General features: G+C 48.9%; 1 protein-coding gene and 2 long non-coding RNA genes across 6 annotated transcripts in view; 2 read left to right on the top strand and 1 right to left on the bottom strand.

Annotated features, from left to right (window-relative positions):
• The window catches only part of CDCA5 (cell division cycle associated 5), a 33,350-nt gene extending 23,054 nt beyond the window's left edge, over positions 1 to 10,296 (top strand). For both annotated transcript variants that reach the window (XM_073351896.2, XM_073351897.1), the window contains exons 4-7: positions 8,564 to 8,602; positions 8,997 to 9,035; positions 9,320 to 9,808; positions 10,005 to 10,296. In XM_073351896.2, the coding sequence (XP_073207997.2) occupies positions 8,564 to 8,602; positions 8,997 to 9,035; positions 9,320 to 9,808; positions 10,005 to 10,085 (648 nt within the window). In that variant the 3' untranslated portion in view covers positions 10,086 to 10,296. The remainder of the gene's footprint in view (positions 1 to 8,563; positions 8,603 to 8,996; positions 9,036 to 9,319; positions 9,809 to 10,004) is intronic.
• The window catches only part of LOC144930718 (uncharacterized), a 50,210-nt gene that overhangs the window by 3,086 nt on the left and 27,340 nt on the right, over positions 1 to 19,784 (bottom strand). Inside the window, exons 6-7 of one of the 3 annotated variants that reach the window (XR_013636038.1) lie at positions 15,634 to 15,703; positions 13,856 to 14,038 (exon numbers count right to left, since the gene is read on the bottom strand). This is a non-coding gene — a long non-coding RNA (uncharacterized LOC144930718). Of the gene's footprint in view, positions 1 to 242; positions 5,991 to 13,855; positions 14,039 to 15,633; positions 15,704 to 19,784 lie in introns of those variants that run through there. The other 2 variants (XR_013636037.1, XR_013636036.1) reach the window with 2 other exon arrangements.
• Positions 12,961 to 18,472, top strand: LOC140914342 (uncharacterized). The gene is made up of 3 exons (XR_012159829.1): positions 12,961 to 13,465; positions 15,653 to 15,716; positions 17,540 to 18,472. It is a non-coding gene; the product is annotated as an uncharacterized LOC140914342 (long non-coding RNA).

Here is a 19,784-nt window from a genome sequence, read left to right on the forward strand (position 1 = left end):
TAATAGCTTATCTAAAGTGATCATCAGGTTAGGCCATTTCCAGCACAAATCCAGGTTTTCTCACCCTCCACCCCCCCACACAAATTCACTCTCCTGCTGGTGATAGCCAGCTATCCCATGATACCCATGCTATCACCAGCAGGAGAGTGAATTTGTGTGGGGGGGTGGAGGGTGAGAAAACCTGGATTTGTGCTGGAAATGGCCTAACCTGATGATCACTTTAGATAAGCTATTACCAGCAGGACAGTGGGGTGGGAGGAGGTATTGGTTCATATTCTCTGTGTGTATATAAAGTCTGCTGCAGTTTCCACGGTATGCATCCGATGAAGTGAGCTGTAGCTCACGAAAGCTCATGCTCAAATAAATTGGTTAGTCTCTAAGGTGACACAAGTACTCCTTTTCTTTTTGCGAATACAGACTAACATGGCTGTTACTCTGAAACCTGTATATATATAGTGTGTGTTCGTGTGTTGTAAAGAAGGCCCCAATCAGCAAGTAACAGAGGCCATGAGAATAATTAGTATTACTTGTAGTGTGGGAAGGTTGTATGGTTTCAAAAGTAAAACTAATAAAATAAAGAGCTGCAGTAACAAGACAAAGAAAAACTGTCTTAAAAGAAACACGCCCAAACCTTCCCACCGTTCTGCTAGTAAGCAAAGGAGGAGGTGGGGAGAGAAGATAAGAAAGAAAAGGCTTTGGGAAGAAAGGAGGCTGTAAATCTTATCTGGATTAAGACTTGGAAAAAGGGTAAATAGTTTCACACTGATTTTTAGCTGAAGTCAGTAATTGGCAGTGACATCGCTTGTTTGATAAAGGGTATAAAAAGTAAACTTTTAAAGGGTTCACTGCTAATACCTGCCTGACCACCGCTGGAACTGATCACTATTGGTCTAAGCATCCCCCGGGTTTAGCTCATTTGTAAGTATCTTGATCAAAAGTCCATAAATGTTTTGTTACTGTTTGGATGCAGTACATTGCTTACTAGCTAGACTTTTTAGGCACGTTTAGAGCAACTGTATAAATATAATTTGGCCTTGGGATTTAATAAAGAAATTTAGTGTTTGGCGGTTTCCCATATCAATTAGTGTTTAAATTAAATTAAAATTAGTGTTTGATGGTTTCCCATATCAATATTAATAATTCCAACACAGCCCATTGAGAAAGGAAAGACAAATCTCATTTTGTTTCTCTTTCCAGCTCTGGAAAGGAGTGCTGTCTAGCATTTAGAGCAGAGTGGGCGGGTTGGCAGGACACCGACTATTAGTTCTGGCTCTGCAGCTGGTTTTCTGTATCATATGTTACAGGAAAGAGAACTTAAATGACTTGGGCAGGATCATGCAAGGCTGTGAGTAGGACCCAGGAGTCCTGGCTTCCAGATTCCACTGCTCTAACCTGCTAATCACTGTTCTTCTCCCAGAGCTGGGATAGAAATCCAGGAGTCCAGGCCCCCAGCCCTTTTTCTGTACTCATTAGACACACTGCCTTCCAGAACTGAAAAGAGAACCCAGAAAGCCTCATTTCCGGTCCACTGCTCTGACCATTAGACAACACCCAGCCCCACCCATTATGAAGCTGAGATGTTTGCATCTGACTTGGAATGAATTGCATCTTTATTCATTTAATGTATGGACTTAAAAAAGCAGACTTCAGCAAACTCGGAACTGGTAGGTAGGTTCTGCCATGGATCCACAGCTACACCTCAGCTTTAAAACAGTCTCTTGGAAAGCCCCCCATTAGCATGGCAGATCCCCAAGGAGTCCCACTCCTTTCTTCAGGGTAGGCCATGCTGCCTCCTAGACTGAGTGTCTGGGCTCCAGCACTTCTGCTCTACATTGTGAGCTGTGCCCAGCAAGTCCAACTGAAATAGTCTTCTAGGAGAGACTTGTACACTCTTTAGGGACTAGTGCACCTCGGCAGATATTTATTGTAGGTAGGTAACAGCCAAACCTGGATTTGTCTAGAACAAGTCATGCCAAACCAAAGGAATATCCTTTGACAAGATAATGGGCCTAGTGGATAGGGGCGAAGCAACAGACATGATATGTTTGGATTTTAATAAGACTTTTGATACAGTCCTATGTGACGTTCTCATAAACAAATGAGGGAAATCTGAAATTAGGATAAGTTGGGTGCAAAACTGGTTGAAAGATTGTGTCCAGTTTTTGTTCTCAAAGAGTAGTCACGAATGGTTTGCTGTCAAACTGGGAGGGCATATCTAATGGGGTCCTGCAGGGATCTCTCCTGGGTCAGGTACTCTTCCATACTTTACTAATGACTCAGATAATGGAGTGGAGAGTATGCTTATAAAATTTGTGCATGACACCAAACTAGGAGGGAGAGCACTTTGGAGGACAGGATTAGAATTCAAAATGGCCCTGATAAGTTGCAGTTGTCTTTACTGAATTTCATCTTGTTGATTTCAGAGCAAAGTACTACACTTAGCAAGGAAAAAAATCAAATGCACAAATATAGAATGGGGATTAACTGGTTAGGTGGTAGTACAGTACTACAGAAAAGGATCTGGGGGTTCTAGTGGATCACAAATTCAATATAAGCCAATAGCGTAGTGCACTTGCAAAAGAGGCTAATACTGTATCATTCTGGGGTGTATCCACAGGAGTGTTTGGGAGGTAACTGGCTTACTCTGCTTGGCAGTGGTGAGGTCTTAGGTGGAATATTGTGTCCAGTTCTGGCTGCCACGCTTTAAAAAAGATGCGGACACACTGGAGAGAGACCAGTGGAGAGGAACAAAAATGATAAAACCTGACCTATGAGGAAAGGCTAAAAACCGGGCCAGGTTTAGTCTTGAGAAAAGACTGAGGGGGACCTGACAGCAATATTCAAATATATTAAGGGCTGTTATAAAGAGGCCAGTGATCAACTGTTCTCCACGTCCACTGAAAGCAGGACAGGAAGTAATCAGCTTAATGTGCAGCAAAGGAGATTCAGGTTAGATACTAAGAAAAACTTGCTAACCCTAAGGACAGTTAAGTAATGGAATAAGTTACCCAGGGAGGTTGTGGAACCCTTGTCATTGGAGGTTTTTAAAAACAGGTTAGGCAAGCAACTCTCAGGAATGTTTACTTGGTTTACTAGGTCCTGTCTCAGCGCTGGTGGATGGACTAGATGACAGATCCCTTCCAACGCTACATTTCTTAGTGTATATTGCACTGCTACTTGTCTGGAGAAGTTATGAATGGCACAGCTACTGTGTGAGCACCAGTTTAGACTTAAAATATTCCTATTCTGACTGCCACATCCCAAAAAGAGATTCTCAACTGTTATAATACATGAAAAATCAGGAATTTGGAAAACTGGGATAATGTGGCTGTGGATTTTGAAAGCTATTTTCTAATCTATGTAGCCCACTTTATAGATCTTAAAGCCAGAGGGACCATTAGATCACCTAGATCATTATGCAGGCCAGAGAATTTCACCCAGTTACCACTGCATTGAGCTCAATAACTTGTTTGACTAAAGCATCTTCCAGAAAAGACATCAAGGGATGGAGAATCCACCACTTCCCTTCAGAGTTTGTTCCAGTTAATCACCTTCTATTTGAAAAAAGAATAAGGGGAGGGGGGTGGCTCATTTCTAATTGGATTGTGTCTGGCTTTAACTTCCAGCCATTGGTTCTTATTCTGCCTTTCTCCTCTAGGCTGCTAAAGAACCCTGTAGTACCTGGGATTTTTTTCCTGGTGAAGGTATTTATATGCCGTAATTGAGTCACCTCTTGTTCTTCTTCAAGAAGCATCCCTATAGGTGCTCCATGTCCAGATATGTACACGCCCATGCGCTCTTCACTGGAGATTTTTGTCAACAGTGCCCGTGGGTCTGCACCCCAGACACCCTCGTGCCCATTACAAGAGTATATGGGGGAGATGGACCTGCTGCCACTCCAGTTCCTTCTCCTCCGTCTGTGGCTTGCGATGGAGCATCACGGTGTCTGGTAGCTGAACTACGTGTCTCGCTGCACTTCACTTTCTTATACCATTTTCCTTTTAGTTTTTTCTTAGTTATTTATTTTTATTCTATTAGCTCCAGCTTGTGGTTTGAGGGGTGTCCACTCGCCGCATTTTGCCCATTTTGGGCCCTCAGGTTTTTTTTCCCCTGGGCCTCATCCATGGCCTTGACTGTGGATTATGCCCAAGACATTGGGCTTTGAATCTTGCCAGACCTGCCAAAGGTCCTTCCCCCACAGCGACAGACAATCAAGCTGCTTCCACTGCCTGGGAGAAACCCACGTTCCCTTTACATGTGAAATCTGTTTAGGATTTAAAAGCAGATCTAAATAATTGAGGGAGTACAGACAAACTCCTACTTATGGAGTGCTCTCTGAGACTTGTGGGGGGCGAGTCACTCCCCATACATCAGTTCCACCCACCACCTTCACCTCGGTGGTAAGCAAAGACCCTGGACACTTTGGGGTACTCCCCAGGTCCTCCAAGAAGAGAAGACCCCATTTGCCAGACAAGGAAAGGGAAAGTCACCTCCTCAGTCTGTGTCTCAGGAGACCTCATGTCCTGGTACGGGTACTGCTGAGGCTCCTATTCCCTCCAGTACCGCAACCTTGTTACCAACTAAGCCGACCACATCACATACTGAGAGGCCATCTACAGCAGCACCAGCATTGCCACCCGACTCAGTGCCTCCAAAAGCCTGAACCAAGGCAAAGTCCTCGTCGGTACCATCTTCCATAGCCAGAAGCAAAAGGTGTACTGTACCTATTTTGGTGCAGTCTCTGGTACTGCCCAGTGTTCTTACTCCTGAGGAACCACATCTGCAGACCCCAGTACCATCCAGGCTCCTATGTTATGAGGACCTCTGAATCCTCAAAGAGCCCAAATCACTGTTATTAAGAGGTACTGAGAGATACTCCCCACTGTTACTTACCCTCCGTCCATTTCTTCAATGGTGACTCACGCTCTGGTACCGACACTTTCCCTGTGCAATCTTTGAGGGCTCCGAGAAATATTTTCAGCTGGTACCGTTATAACATTCTCCGGCACCACCTCACCAGCCTCCCTTTCTAGCCACAGTACTGACACAAGTTCAGGTCTCTTCCCAGGGCCTAGTACTGCCCTGACCACCAGTACCCACACCCCTGACCACCCCCCAATGGATATAGAGGATGACGCCTCATCTGACTCAAAAGTGTCTGTATATGATTTCTCCACCTTTCCCTCCTTAGAGATTCATGCTGAAGAAGGAGCTCATAGCAGGAAGTACACCCAGTTACCATGGCAAGGACAACCTTGGAGTCCCACCACAGTGGGCTTACCGGAATCCTTAGGTGACCCTTTCTAAAGGGTCCCATCCCAAAAGAGGTCACATCAGGATCATCATTACTTCAGCATGGATGGTGTGGCAAACTGAAGCCACTGTCCCACTTATGTGTAAACAAGCTGACAAAAAGTATCACATCCTCCTCCCCGCAGAACTGAGTGTTTTTTTCTCCCACCTGATTCCCAGTTCTCTGGTGGTGGAGGATGCTAACAAACAGACCAGGCAACATCAGTTCTGTTCCACAACGACTGATAAGGATCTAAAAAGGACTGGAGCTTCTGGACCCTAAGAAGCACTCCTCAGCCTTCTGGCAGTTCAGAGTGGCCAATTATCAAGTCCTGGTGGCTAAATATGACTTGACTGTCTATTCAAAAATTTCAACATTTAATGAACACTTGCCTCAGGAGCACAGAGAACAATTTCAGGTCCTCTTTGCAGAAGGTCGGACAGTTGCTAAGGCATCTCACCGAGCCTCGCTAGATGCTACTGACACAGCTGTACGTTCCCTGACTACAGCAGTAGTCATAAGCCCAGCTTCCTAGCTACGGTCTTCCAGCCATCTCCAGGAGGTACAAAATACTGTAAAGGACCTTCCTTTTGTTTGTTAGTGACCTCAGTTTGTTTAGTGATGCCACAGATGGGTCCCTCCATTCTCTCAAGGGCTCCTGGGCGACACTAAAATCTCTGAGCATCTCTATGTACACCTGCAATGAAAAGAAAATACAGCCGGTCACAGGTGGCTCAACGATCTCGCCCAGTCCACTACCAGGAGACCTCCCTGGAAGAAGCACAAATTCCCATGAGACCTCCCTGGAAGAAGCACAAATTCCCTAAGAAAGGGCCTTCTCCATCAGCAACGTCCCAGCCAGCAATGACTTCAAAATGTCCATTGTGACCAGTTGGGTGAGGATCACAAACTACTTCCCACTCCAGATCCTATGTTGCATCTATTCCCCTCCATTTCCTACCTTCCTGGGAGCTCATCATCTTGGACAGATGGATCCTAGAAGTAATTTCCATAATCTATTCCATCCAGTTGAGCTCTTTCCCACTCCCTGTCCCTCTTCAGGGACCCCTTTACCTCCCTCCACAAAGACCTCGTAAGGCAAGAGGTACAGTCCCTCCTAGTTTTGGGGATGATCTAACCTGTCCCACTGGCCTTCATTGGGAAAGGGCTCTAGTCTCAGTACTTCCTCGTCCTGAAGAAAAATGGGGGTGGGTGGGTAGGTGGGTGGAGGAGACCAATTCTAGACCTCAGGACTTTAAACATCTTCATCTGCTCCCAACAGTTCAGTATGATGACCCGAGCAACAATTCCCTTTCTGAATCTGGGAGATGAGTTTGGTTTGTTTCCCTGTACCTTATTTTCATGGTGGCATTCATCCCTTGCACAAACAAATCCTATGTTTTGTGGTAGGCAAGGACCACTGCCAGCATTGCATCCTACTCTTTGGCCTCTCCACCATCCCCCGCTGCCCCCCAAGGGTCTTTATCAAAGTTCTGTCAGCCACGGCAGCCTATCTTTGCCATATTGGCATCATCATCTTTTCCTGCCTAGCTGACTGGCTCCTGAAAGGCCTCTCCCTTCTCAAAGCACAGAGTGCAACCAGGAAGACCGTCTCTGTTTCACTTGCTGGGTCTCCACCTCAACATGGAGACATTTACCCTAACACCCACACAACATATAGACTTAATCTGGACCACTTTGGACTCCTTCCACCAGAGCATACTTGTCCAGGGACAGATTCACCCCTGTCTCCAACCTTGTTTCAATAATCCAACAGAGTCCACTAACCACTACGAGGATTTCCTAAACTTCTGGACCATGGGGAAGCCTGTATGTTCACAACTCCCATTTTCAGTGTCTTCAAGCATGGTTGAGAACCATCGACACCCCCTACAGACACAACCTATCCAAGTGGGCGTCCGTACCTCGGAAGGGTCTTGATTCTCTGAACTCATGGAAGGACCCACAAAAAGTGTGCACGGGAGTTCTGTTTCTTCAGCATTCTTCAACGATCATCACCACAGATGACTCTGTCACATGTTGGGGCGTACGCTCCCAAAACCTCACAGTTCAGGGCAAAAGGACCACCCTCCATATCAACATACTGGAGCTCAGAACAGTCAGTTACACTTGCCATCACTTCCTACTATACATCAAGGACAACAGCGCAGCAGTGTATTACATCAATCAGCATGGAGGAGCAAGATCCCAGTCCTTGTGCACCAAAGCCATAAAACTATGGTACTGGTGCCTATCACATTGCATACAGGTGTGAGTGCTTTTCTGCAGCCCAAATGCTCTTTAGAACCAAAATGCTCTTTAGCTCACAATCTCGATTACCTGCTGAATTTAAAAACCACAGACTTACTGCTGAGCTCCATCAAAGTTTACCTAGCTGCCCTCACAGCTTCTCACCTTCCCAGAGAAGGGTTCTCAGTCTTTGCCCCACCCCACCACTGTAAGATTTATCAAAGGCCTATTCAACATCTTCCCACCTATCAAGGAACTAACTCTGCCATGAGACCTCACTTTACTTCTTGCCTTTTACCTCGACAGGACTAGGCCCTTTTCAGGTTTCCCCTGGACTCTTCATCTCTGTTGCAGAACAAATGGAGGGACATCCAATCTCCACCCAAAAACTGTCCATGCGATTTGCAGGTTGTGTTCTATCATTCTATGAGTTTTCAGGGGTTCATCCTACACTCCAAAAGTTATTGCTTGTACCACCAGGGCTCAATCTACCTCTGTAGCCATTCTCAAAAATTGACCCATCTCAGGCATCTGCAAGGCCACCACCTGGTCTTTGCCGCACACATTTTACCAGCATTACACTCTTGTGCCCTATTCCAGGACTGATACAGCCTTTGGTGGTGCTGTCCTTTGAGCAGTACTGAATCCACTTCCTCGCACTGGGGCCTCACTTCGAGATGTATCTCCCTGTGGGTGATCCACTACCTGCTCTCCTTCCCCTTGGCCTCAGAGTCTCTTTCTTGGGACTTTCGTGGTTGAGAAGGAACTGGAGTGGTGTCAGGTATACCCCTCCTTATATACCCTCATATCTGGGCACAAGGGTCTCTGGGGTGCAAGCATGGAGCACCCCTAGGGAGACATCTCAAAGAATTCAGTTTACTATACCAGGTAAGTAACTCCTCCATCTTTTTGATAAAGAGCTCAGTCAGTTTAGTTTGTATCCCACTGTAAGGCATTTTTGTGGCTGAGGTGACTTGTTTGGCTGATGTAAGTTGCATTAATTTCCCTTTTGCCTTCCAGCCTGCTGTTGCTTTAACTGAAGCAGAACAAACCACATGCGTAAGTTATTGTAACCTCTATTGTAACCTTGAAATGTTTGTTTCAGTGATTAATCCTTGATTCCTTAAGTTGGTGTGGAGTAAAATGAAAAGCCCCACTGTGGTGATATGGCATAATTATGTACCTGACAGCCTGTCGAGCTACATTCCCTATGTGTTGCTGAGCACATCTCTCATCCCAGACACCCCCTTCTGAGGGATAAGAGTGTCAAGTTCTGAACTGAGACATTAGATGTTTGGGAAATGGTCTGATTTTTATGAGTGTCCTAACAAGTAGCATTGAGTCTGGTATTTCTAAACACACCATGAGAGTGTCCATGCTCTGTATGTCCTTCCCCTTGTCCTCCCACAGCCCTTTGGCTACACACTAATTGTAATTCATTTGTTCCTCCAAGATGACTGGTACTGCTTTGACTCCACGGCGCAGCCCCAGGGTAAGTGTCTATGTTCTCCTTTGGGTTCTGCTAGTATATTGGATATCAGGGGAAGGATGGTACCAGTGACTTAGGGCACTAGCCTCAGACTTGGCAGACTTTGAACTTTTACAGACCTGCTTTAACTTAAAGTAAATATGGGCTGAGCTACTTCCTTTAGACAGCCCTGAGACTGAAATGTCCATTGGCCCCGCCAGTGAGGAGTGGGGGTGGCTGGGAGATCCACAGATTAGCTGTATTGGTGAGGGAGAAGAAGGGATAAACTCCATCTCCTTTCCTTGCAGATCTCCCAGAAGGCAGGAAAGGAGAACTTCCCAGTGGAAAGCAGCGAGGCCAAAGGATGTGGAAGCACTGATGCTAACCCAGTCTTAACATCATCTCTCCCTGCCAATGCCTCAGGCCTGGTGGAGAAGGCTGCCCTGTCTACAGTTAGCATCAATGTATGTGACTCTCCTCCCCAGGATGAGAGGGATGTTCTGATGTCTAAGAAAGTGCGCCGATCCTACAGCCGTCTGGATGCCTCACCCAGCTTGGACATGTCAACACCCACATTCGCCCATGGCCTGCAGAAGAAGTGCTCGCTCTTTGGCTTTGAGAAGTTCCTAGTGCCTGATGCACTGGCAGATGTGTCTCCAGTGGGTAAGGTTTCCCCTGCCCAGGAGACTCCAGTGGAGCCCAGTGCCTTGGGCTCCACTAAGGAATGGGACACAAACATTCCTGGCATCTCCTTTCCCAAAGAGAAACGGAAGAAAAGGAGGATCCCCCAGATAGATGTGAGTACTGCCAGCTTGGATGGGAGACCTCAAGGGAATGAGATTGGGAATTCTGGTATCACTCAAGTGCTCTAGTTGAGGGATGGGGAGATCTTTGGGGCAGGGACCCCTGCATTCTGTTAGCTACTCTGTATCAATCAGCTTGTGCTTGTTATAATTACAGTTTTTCTGTTGTTTTTTACTTCCTCTGCTCTAGAAATCTGAACTGGATGAATGGGCTGCTCAGATGAATGCAGAGTTTGAAGAAGCAGAGCAGTTTGATCTTCTTGTGGAATGAAGCCTCTCCCAGTAACCTGCATTATTCTTTTGTACATAGAGCTGACGTGTTGTTTTTTCACTCTAAAAATTAATAAAGTGGTTCTGTCTGTCTGTCTCTCTTTAGAAGTCTGCTCTATAGATTCTGGTATGTCTTGCTTACTAGGGCTGTCAAGCAATTAAAAAAATTAATCGCTCTATTAAACAATAATAGAATACCCTGTATTTCACTATTTCTGGCTGTTTTCTACATTTTCAAATATATTGATTTCAGTTACAACACAATTCAAAGTGTATTGGAATTACTAAAGTAGAATTATGTACAAAAATAACTGCATTCAAAAATAAAACAGTGTAAAACTTTAGAGTCTACAAGTCCACTCAGTCCTTCAGCTAAGCAAAGACGATAATGCTGCTGGTTACGAAAATGTAGAAAAACATCTAAACATCTTTAATAAATTTTAGGGCTGGCAAGCAATTAATCACTAGTAATAGTGCAATTAATCGCACTGTTAACAATAGAATAAAATTTATTTTTGGATGTTTACTACATTTTCAAATATATTAATTTCAATTACAACACAGAATACAAAGTGTACAGTGTTCACTTTATATTTATTTTTATTACAAATATTTGCATTGTAAAAAACAAAAAAAAATATTTTTCAATTCCCCCCCCTACACAATGTGAAATTTTGGAGCCTACAAGTCCACTCAGTGCTACTTCTTGGTCAGCCAGTCACTCAGACAAACAAGGTTGGTTACAGTTTGCAGGAGATAATGCTGCCTGCTTCTTGTTTACAATGTCACCTGAAAGTGAGAACACGCGATTGCATGGCACTGTTGTAGCCAGTGTCGCAAGACAGTTATGTGCCAGATGCGCTAAAGATTTATCTGTCCCTTCATGCTTGAACCACCATTCCAGAGGACATGCATCTATGCTGATGATGGGTTCTGCTTGATAACGATCCAAAGCAGAGCGGACTGATGCATGTTCATTTTCATCATCTGAGTCAGATGCCACCAGCAGAAGGTTGATTTTCTTTTTTGGTGGTTTGAGTTCTGTAGTTTCCACATCAGAGTGATGCTCTTTTAAGACTTCTGAAAGCATGCTCCACACCTCGTCCCTCTCAGATTTTGGATGGCACTTCAGTTTCTTAAACCTTGGGTCTAGTGCTGTAGCTATTTTTAGAAATTTCACATTGGTACCTTCTTTACATTTTGTCAAATCTGCTGTGAAAGTGTTCTTAAAATGAACATGTGCTGGGTCATCATCCGAGACTGCTATAACATGAAATACATGGCAGAATGCGAGTAATGGGTAAAACAGAGCAGGAGACATACAATTCTGCCCCCGCCAAGGACTACAGTCACAAATTTAATTGACACTTTTTTTTTAACGAGCATCATCAGCATGGAAGCATGTACTCTGGCATGGTGGCTGCAGCATGAAGGGGCATACACACGTTTAGCATATCTGGCATGTAAAGACCTTGCAACACCAGCTACAAAAAGTGCCATGCGAACGCCTGTTCTCAAGTTCAGGTGACATTGTAAACAAGAAGCAGGCAGCAGTATCTCCCATCAATGTAAACAAACTTGTTTCAGCGATTGGCTGAACAAGAAGTAGGACTGAATGGACTTGTAGGTTCTACAGTTTTACAGTGTTTTGTTTTTGAGTGCAGTTATGTAACTTGAAAAAAAATCTGCATTTGTAAGTTACACTTTCACCATAAAGAGATTGCACTTCAGTCCTTAGTATTTTTCAGTTCACCTCACACATTTCTTTTATCATTTTTACAGTGCAAATATTTGTAATCAAGAATAATAATATAAAGTGAGCACTGTGCACTTTATATTAGTGTTGTAATTGAAATCAATATTGAAAATGTAGAAAAAACACCCAAAAATATTTAATAAATTTCAATTGTTTTTTTTTGTTTTGTTTTTCACCTATTAATACTTGAGTACAGTCAGGGACTCAGTAAGGCAGCTGGAGATTAATGGTGGAGTGGCCTCCCTGGAGTTGGATAGAAGGGGGCAAGGGCTACCTGCTCATTGGAAAACATAATTCTCAATGAGACTCACTGTACTATGTGGAACTCTGTGCATCTTGCATATCTCAAGTAATTAATGTAACCTGTGTATTGTAACCTGCTGCTGTCAGAGGCGGGATGCAAGTCCTGCCTCTCTCCCCCTCCCCTGGCACTCCTTGCAGTACCGGTAGGGGCCCACTGTACCCCATTAAGGCAATTAATAGTGCAAAAATTATGGCATTTGTATAAACACCCCTCCCTCCCTCCCTCCCTCTGCCAGGGCTTGGGCTTATTGGGAAAGGCAGGGCAGCTTTTTTATTTCAGCTCTTTGTGAGCCCTGGCGACGCCCCACTCCCAGAAAGCGGGTCTCCCCGGAACGCTGCTGCCGCGCACCCCCTTGCCCAGCGCCAGGCCGCCCAGCAGGCGGGGCCCCGCAGCTGCTGCCGCGCGCTGCAGCCTCCTCCGGGGCGGGGCCCTGGGGGGCGAATCAGCGACATCGGCCGCGGCGCCAGCCTCCGCCCCACCCGCGAGCCGAGGCGGGCCCAGACCCGCCCGCGGCTCACTCGCCTCCTTTCTTCCGGAGGCTGCCCACGCGCCCGGAGGCCACGTCCGGGTTTGATCCCAGCTCCTGCCTCCCCATTGGCGACACCCAGGACCAACAGGCGACTAGCCACGCCCTGTTTTACGGCACATGCGCGGAAGACGTAGTCGTGCCCGGCAACGCTTGTGCCAGTATTTTCCTCCCGCCGCCGAGGCGGTTGGTTCGGCTGCTTACGGGAAGCCACCAGGTGGCAGCAGAGAGGGGGCTGGGGCTGGGGCTGGGGCTGCTCTACGCCACGCCACGCCACGGGAGCATCGCCCGGCCCGGCCCGGCCCCGGGGCTGCTGTTACACGGGGCACCTTGCACAGGGAGCGCCTGGGGTGCAGAGAGGGGCCCGATCCTGTATGCGCCGCCACCAGCTCTCTCCACCCCTGAAATCTCAGCGTCCAGCTCCCCACCTGATCACGGGGGGGGGGGGGTGGCTGCGGGGAGCCCGGCTGATTCCCACCCCCCTTTGCCTGTCTCCAGCCGCGCAGGGAGCCTCACAGCCCCGCAGCTATTCCTGCCCAGCCTCCCTGCCATGCTGCTTTTTCACCCCTGGGCTCAGTACAGCCACACGTGTGCACCCACCCTGAACACTGCCCCATGGAAAGCCCCGGGCAGCACGAGGCCCTGGTGCTATGGAAAGCTGGGGGACTGGATCCCTGCCATGGGTAGCAGCACGAGGCCTGTCGAGCCCACTTGCCCCCAGCACAGGAGGGGAGGCCGGACTCCGCATCAGAGTGACAGGGGTGAAGCAGGCATCACTGACGCTTCAGCATACGGGTGAGGCTACGGCACAACATGAGTTGCAACGCCGGCACTCCCACACCCCCAGCTGAGATTTCCCTTGCCCAGCCCCTAGATCCCCACAGGGCCAGAAGCCACAGCCCACCTCCCCATGGGTGCAAAGCAGCACGATCACATCACCCAACAAAAACTTCCGGGGGGTTGGGGGGAGATGGACTGATGGCATTAAAGTCCTTGCAGTGCAGAGGGGAATGGGGGGGGCTATCAGTGGTGAGGAGTTTGGGGGGAGGCTGCTGCTGCTACCAACTCACTGTCACTGCCCCCCCCCCCCCCCGCAGCTGTATTCCCCAACTGCTTGTTTAAGAGCTGATTAAATCCATGCCCCATCGATCCCTGCCCAGGAAGCCAATGGAGGCTGACTCTAACCTTGCTGTATCTTTGCTGGGGGCAGCGGGATCACATGATATCGATTGGGCGGGGCACTGAACGCTGCACTCTGGCAACGGAGGCGGAATCCATGTTTAGCTTGTGCCCGAAAAGTTTTGGGGAGGAATCCAGGCTGGTCCCCTCCTGGTGGAAATGGCAGCCGAGTCCTTGGGCCTAGTTCATCTACAGGTGGGAGAGAGACCAAGTGGGTTGCGGGGAGTGTGAGTGCAAGGGACTGGGGATCACAGGGGTATGTGTGCACAGAGTCCTTATTTATTCCAACATTCATCCCTGATCAGACTCATGAGATGCTTTGTTTGGGGCTGTAAACTCATCCCTCTAGCTCAATAAACCCACCCCAGAGCGGCTACCAGAGCAAGGGATCCCTGTTATAAACAGCCCCAGCTAGCGAGGAGCATGGATCACTGAGCTGGGGGGCTGTAACTAATGCAGGAGGCGCAGCAGGCCTGGAGAAGGATCTGGCTAACAGGAGAAACAAGGTGTGTGGGGGAGGGGTTGTCACTCACCTCAGTGGGTCTGACTCAGTCCCACCCCCACACCAGGGCTGCTCTCCAAACTATGACTGTCTCCCTCATGATGTTATTTTCACCAGGGCCCTAGGGCAGGCCAGACTGATCAGCGTATTAACCTCTGCACAGCACAAAGCAGAGACAGCCCCTCACGTCACACCATGCCAGCTGCCTTCCTGCCCTGGACTCTTGTGCACCATTGCTGTGATTGTTCAAACAGCCCCTATGCCCCAGCCCAGATGTGGCTGCATCTTGGCACATGGGAGACGTCCCTTGCATAGTGTGCAGCCTACACCAATGCAGGAGGTTCCCCCCACCTCATGGAGTGGGCAGTGCCACCCTCAGTGCCCGTCTGTCACACTGCACACGCTAGTTCAGGGCTGTTGAGCCAAATAATTCCAGGATCTGGGAAAACTTTTTTCTTTGAAACGACCAACCAGCCAAGGCAATACCAGACCGCCCCTTGCATGAAGGCTGCAGAGTTAAAAGCTAGGGAATGGCCTCAGATAACATAACTCTGTCCTGAGAGCACATTTATTATTTGTATTCTGGTAGCTCCTAGGAGCTGAACGGAGCTCGGGGCCCCTATCATGCTGGACAGACCCACAGTCCCTGACCTGAAGAGCTCACAGCCTAAACAGACACAGGGTGGGAGGGGAAACTGAGGCAGCAAGTGATAAAATGACTTGCTCTAGTCATCACACAGCAGGTCAGTGGTAGAGGTGGGAACAGAACCCAGGTGTCCTGAGGCCCAGTCACTGTCTCCCCACTCTTTAAAACCGATTTCTCAGTTGCACTGTCCCTGCAGCTGGGACAGGGAGAAGGTGGCTTTAGGGTCTTGCCTACACTTGTCTACACCAAAGCGCTACGGCTCGGCCATTGTAGCATGTCATTTGCTGCAGCGACAGGAGGGTCTCTCAGTTAATCTGCCTCCCAGAGAAGCAGTAGCTACGCCCATGTCTATGCCAGGGGGTGAGGTCAGCTTAACTGGGAGGGGATGGACTTGGTTTGAGTGTAGACAGGGCCTTAATCTTTGCCCTCCTCAGCATGAACTGGAGCAGCCTTCCCATGGCCCGCAGTGGGATAGAGTAGCCAGGGCGCAGTGCACTCCCCTTACACCAGTTCTACACCCCTTGGGAAGGCCCCTCCCCCTTTGAGGGGGGGAATCCCCAGGAGCCCATCTACACCCCAGAGCAGTCGAACTTCAGGGTGGCATAACTGAGGATGAGGCCCATCATAGTTAATTACCTGATCACATGATCCACAGGACTTTCCAAGAGCATCTGTGGCGTCCAGGAGAAGAGGACTCCGGGTTTGCCTAGGAGTTAAAGGTGTGTGGTTACATAGTGTCACAGCATCCCTGCTGCAGGAGGGGTCATGGGAGGGAAGGATGGCTCAGGGGCTAGGGCACCTGTTTGGGCCTGGGGTTAATTCCCTGCCCTGTCACAGACTACCTGGGTGACGTTGGGCAGGTCACTTGGCCTCTCTGGGCCCCCATTTCCCCACCCCTAATATGGGGATAATGGCACTGGGGGGACTGGGCAGATACACATATAAGAGATGTGTGAGGTGCTCAGCCAGTACCACGATGGGGAACCAGAGAACCTGGGAGCTTGACATCCCCACACCCCCAAATCCCACAGCTCTGCTACCCCCCAGCCCCCAGAATGCATCCAGCCCAGCAGCAGCGCTTTGCACCCTGGGATAGAACCCTGTGCTTCTAGGGGCGCCACCAGGGAAGCAGCAGGGGCTGACGCCTCGGGTTTAGTGACGTCACAATCATTATCCAGGGTACCAGACCCAAGGTTGGGGCCCCCCTTACACCTGGCACTGCCCAGACTCGCAGCAGCTCACACACGACACTCCGCTCCAGATTCAGTCTGACAACAGAGCAACAGCAGAAACGCCAGTGCCTGCCAAGGCCCCATTCTGTGAATGTTTTTGCTTTAAAATGGACTGCCCAGTACCCTTGAGTTTGCCCCATCTGCACACCAATACCTGACTCTTACACAGCACTTGCAGTCTGTAGCTCTCAAAGCCCTTTACCCCAGGAAGTCAGCCTCACTACCCTCATTTTACTGATGGGGAAACTGAGGCACTGAGCAGGGAAGTGGCTTCCTCAAGCTCACCCAGCAAGACAGTGGCAGAACTGGGATCAGAACCAGCTGTCCTGAATCCTCGCTCCAGTGCGCTATCCACTAGGCAGCACTGCCGCCTCCTCCTATTACTTGCGGAATAGTGGGTGAGTGGGTAATTAAGACACACAGGATTGTAACAGCAGGCCAGCATTAAGGATGTGCGTGTCAGAGCTTTGCAACCCAATGGGACCTGACTGCCGGTGTCAGCCTCAGGGCAGGTATAAAAACAACCCGACCCTCACGGGCTCGGTAGCCTCGGATCCCCTCTTGCCCATGAGGGTTGGCGTGGTGGTGGCTGCATGCCCCACTCCTGCCAGCTGCTGCCACCATGCTGCGCTGTGTGCATCGCAAAGTGTGTATGCCCAGCAGCGTCAGCGCAATGGGAGGCAGGCGTGGGCACACAGCTGCCCCCACGCCAACCCCAGGAGCAGGAGACTGGCAGAGTCGGATCGTGGGCATGGGGAGCCCCCACCAGGCCGAGCCCCAAGAGTGAGGGGCAGCACTGGAACAGGGTCGGGAGCAGCGACCTGGGAGGAGGAGGGAACCAGCAGCCCTTCGGGTGGCCAGCACTGGGCCGGGATGCGGGATCAGGGCTGGGGGTTAGTTAGCCCTGGCGACTCTGCAGAGGAAACAAAGTAAAGCAAACGGAGTCCAGGCTGGCGGCTAGACCCTCGCACACGACCCAAACCCAACGGGACCAGCTAGTGTTGGCTTTGGGTCAGCCTGGGTATGAGAACTACCCAAAGTGCTCAGGATCAGGCTCTGGTCCTCTAGTCGGGCTCATGTCAGGCTTTAAAATTAGCCCTGAGCAAAGGTCTAAGATGAGTAGCAATGTGTGTCTGTGTCTCCCCCTAGTGGATATTTATCTATGAACCTGCCACATGCACCAGCAACATGAACTCTGGCATCTCCTGCCGTCTGAGTGCTTATCGCAATGCAGCCTTAAACATGGGGAGTTTAAAGAGATCACTAATGACAGCACAAATTATCATCATCATTTCTTATTCGTGTTCCAGTGGTGTCTAGAGTCCACAGCTGAGATCGGGGCTCTTGTTACCTATCAGCTGTGTGTTCTTGGGGAACCAGGGTGCAGTACCCATCCTGTCTGACTAACGAAAGACCTCCCCCCGGACCCCCAGCCTCTGCTTGAACCAAAACCGATCAGAAGAAAGACTTACAAAAAACAATGAAAAGGCAGTGGAAGACACACCTAAACCCCTCCGGACAAGGGTGACAGGATTAAGGAAACTCCCCTAGCCTCATTTGCATTGAGATGGGACAGGGAGGCTTCTCCATTAGCATACAGAATGGAGAACATAAATTCCAAGGCAAGAACCGCACTGAACTCTGGGACCAGAAAAGCAGGGAAGCACTGCATGATGGGGATCTCTACTCCATATGTGAATGAACCCACACCTGCACACACCCAGCTCAGTAGTTATCAGACCAATTCTAGTAATAAATCCTTTATTGGTATCCAAAAGAGTGAAGCTGCCTAATTGCATTGTGAGCTCCCTAGAAGGAATGAGCACCTTCCATGGTCTAGCCTGAACAAAACAACTTTGGTGTACTCCCTTGAGCCATCACTTTACCCACAAACAAACCTAGTGTTCTCCCTTGGACTATTGTTCTTTCCCTACAAAAACCCTTACCCATGCTCAAGTAAGTGTTCTGATGCCCAGATCCAAAATCTGCATCAGTTCCCTTGGGACTTCATCTTCTCCTGACTGATCGTGCTGGGGGCTCTGCCTGTCTCCAGCACTCCGGACCCTCAGCTACCACCACCACCTGGGACCCCCGATCAAGCTTCACAGAGTGGTGAGAACCCAGCTCTCTCTCTTGGTACAGCCTTCTGACCCTGAACTGAGATCAGTTACAGTTTTCTAACCCTGACTTTTATAATCAAATTTAAGTTAGATTTACTATTGTCACTGTTTTGTTTGTTTGGCTTCCCTATGGTTATTAAAAATAACTTTCATGGTTATTTCATGGTTGCTTCTCTCTCTCTCCCCCTCATGGGTGTTTTTTGGCTTTCTCATTCATTCTGCAGCAACCCTCCTAGTACCTAAGCTAAAAGATCCCCGCAGTGCCCAAAAGTCCTGTGGTGTTTGCTCATCAAGTGGGTTACTACCAGAACAATCGTAACGTGAAAGTGGGGATAGGGTTGTGCTGAACTTGGGGCATATGAGGGTGGCTAGGAAGTGCTGCTCGACCCAGTCTGCTGAGTCCAGGGACATATAAGGGGTCAGCCTGGGAGTGCCGATTAACCCGGTCGTCTCAGACGCACACTGTTAATGTGTGTGTGTTCGTTTGATTCTGGGGCTGGGAGAACCCAGTCCTGGGGAACCTAGGTCCTGCAGGATAGCTCCACTGGGGGGGAACTTACAGAAGTAGTGCTCCGTATGAGAACACAAGCGACACACATAGGCGCCAACTTTTCCAGGCGCACATGGGTGCTCACCCCTGGCCCCACCCCGACTCCACCCTGCCCCGCCCCATCCCAACCCCTTCCCCAAATCCCCGCCCCAGCCCCGCCTCCTCCCAGAGCGCGCTGCATTCCCCCTCCTCCCCCTCCCTCCCAGTGCTTTTGCAGCGGTAAGCGCTGGGAGCTAGGGGGAGAAGTGGGATGTGGTGCACTCAGGGGAGGAGGCGCAGCAGAGGTGAGCTGGGATGGGGAGCACCCACAGAGTCGGCGCCTATGCCACAAGCAGTACATTGATAGAATTACAGAACCTCCCCTCCCAGAAGAGTAACCCTGATAAATGAGCGTACCCCAAAGTAATGGGCAAATCTGGTAAAACTCTATTGTGCTGGGCGCCACACAGATACCCCCTGCAAACAAGATATCCCCCCACCATGCCAGGCACTGCACAGACACACAGTCAGAGACAGTCCCTGCCCCAAAGATGTCACAGTTTAAATAGACACCAAAGCCCTATATGAGAAAGAAAGCACAGAGTCAAATAAAGTGAAAAATCTAAATGCATCGAACGGTACCATAGATTTTCTAGGGATAGAAATTCCACCCTTGAAGAAGAAGAGTACAGTAGTAGGAATATACCACCGACCACCTGACCAGGATGGTGACAGTGACTGTGAAATACTGTACCCCAGATCAAAACAAGCGTAAGAGAACCAAGAAAATGCCACATGGCTAAATAGCAAAGCAAGAGGCAGTTAGAGACAAAAAGGCATCCTTTAAGAATTGGAAGTCGAATCCTGGTGAGGAAAATAGAAAGGAACAAAAAACTCTGTCAAGTC

This window comes from Lepidochelys kempii, chromosome 7, assembly GCF_965140285.1.
Source record: "Lepidochelys kempii isolate rLepKem1 chromosome 7, rLepKem1.hap1, whole genome shotgun sequence".
In the NCBI taxonomy this organism is placed as follows: Eukaryota; Metazoa; Chordata; order Testudines; family Cheloniidae; genus Lepidochelys; species Lepidochelys kempii.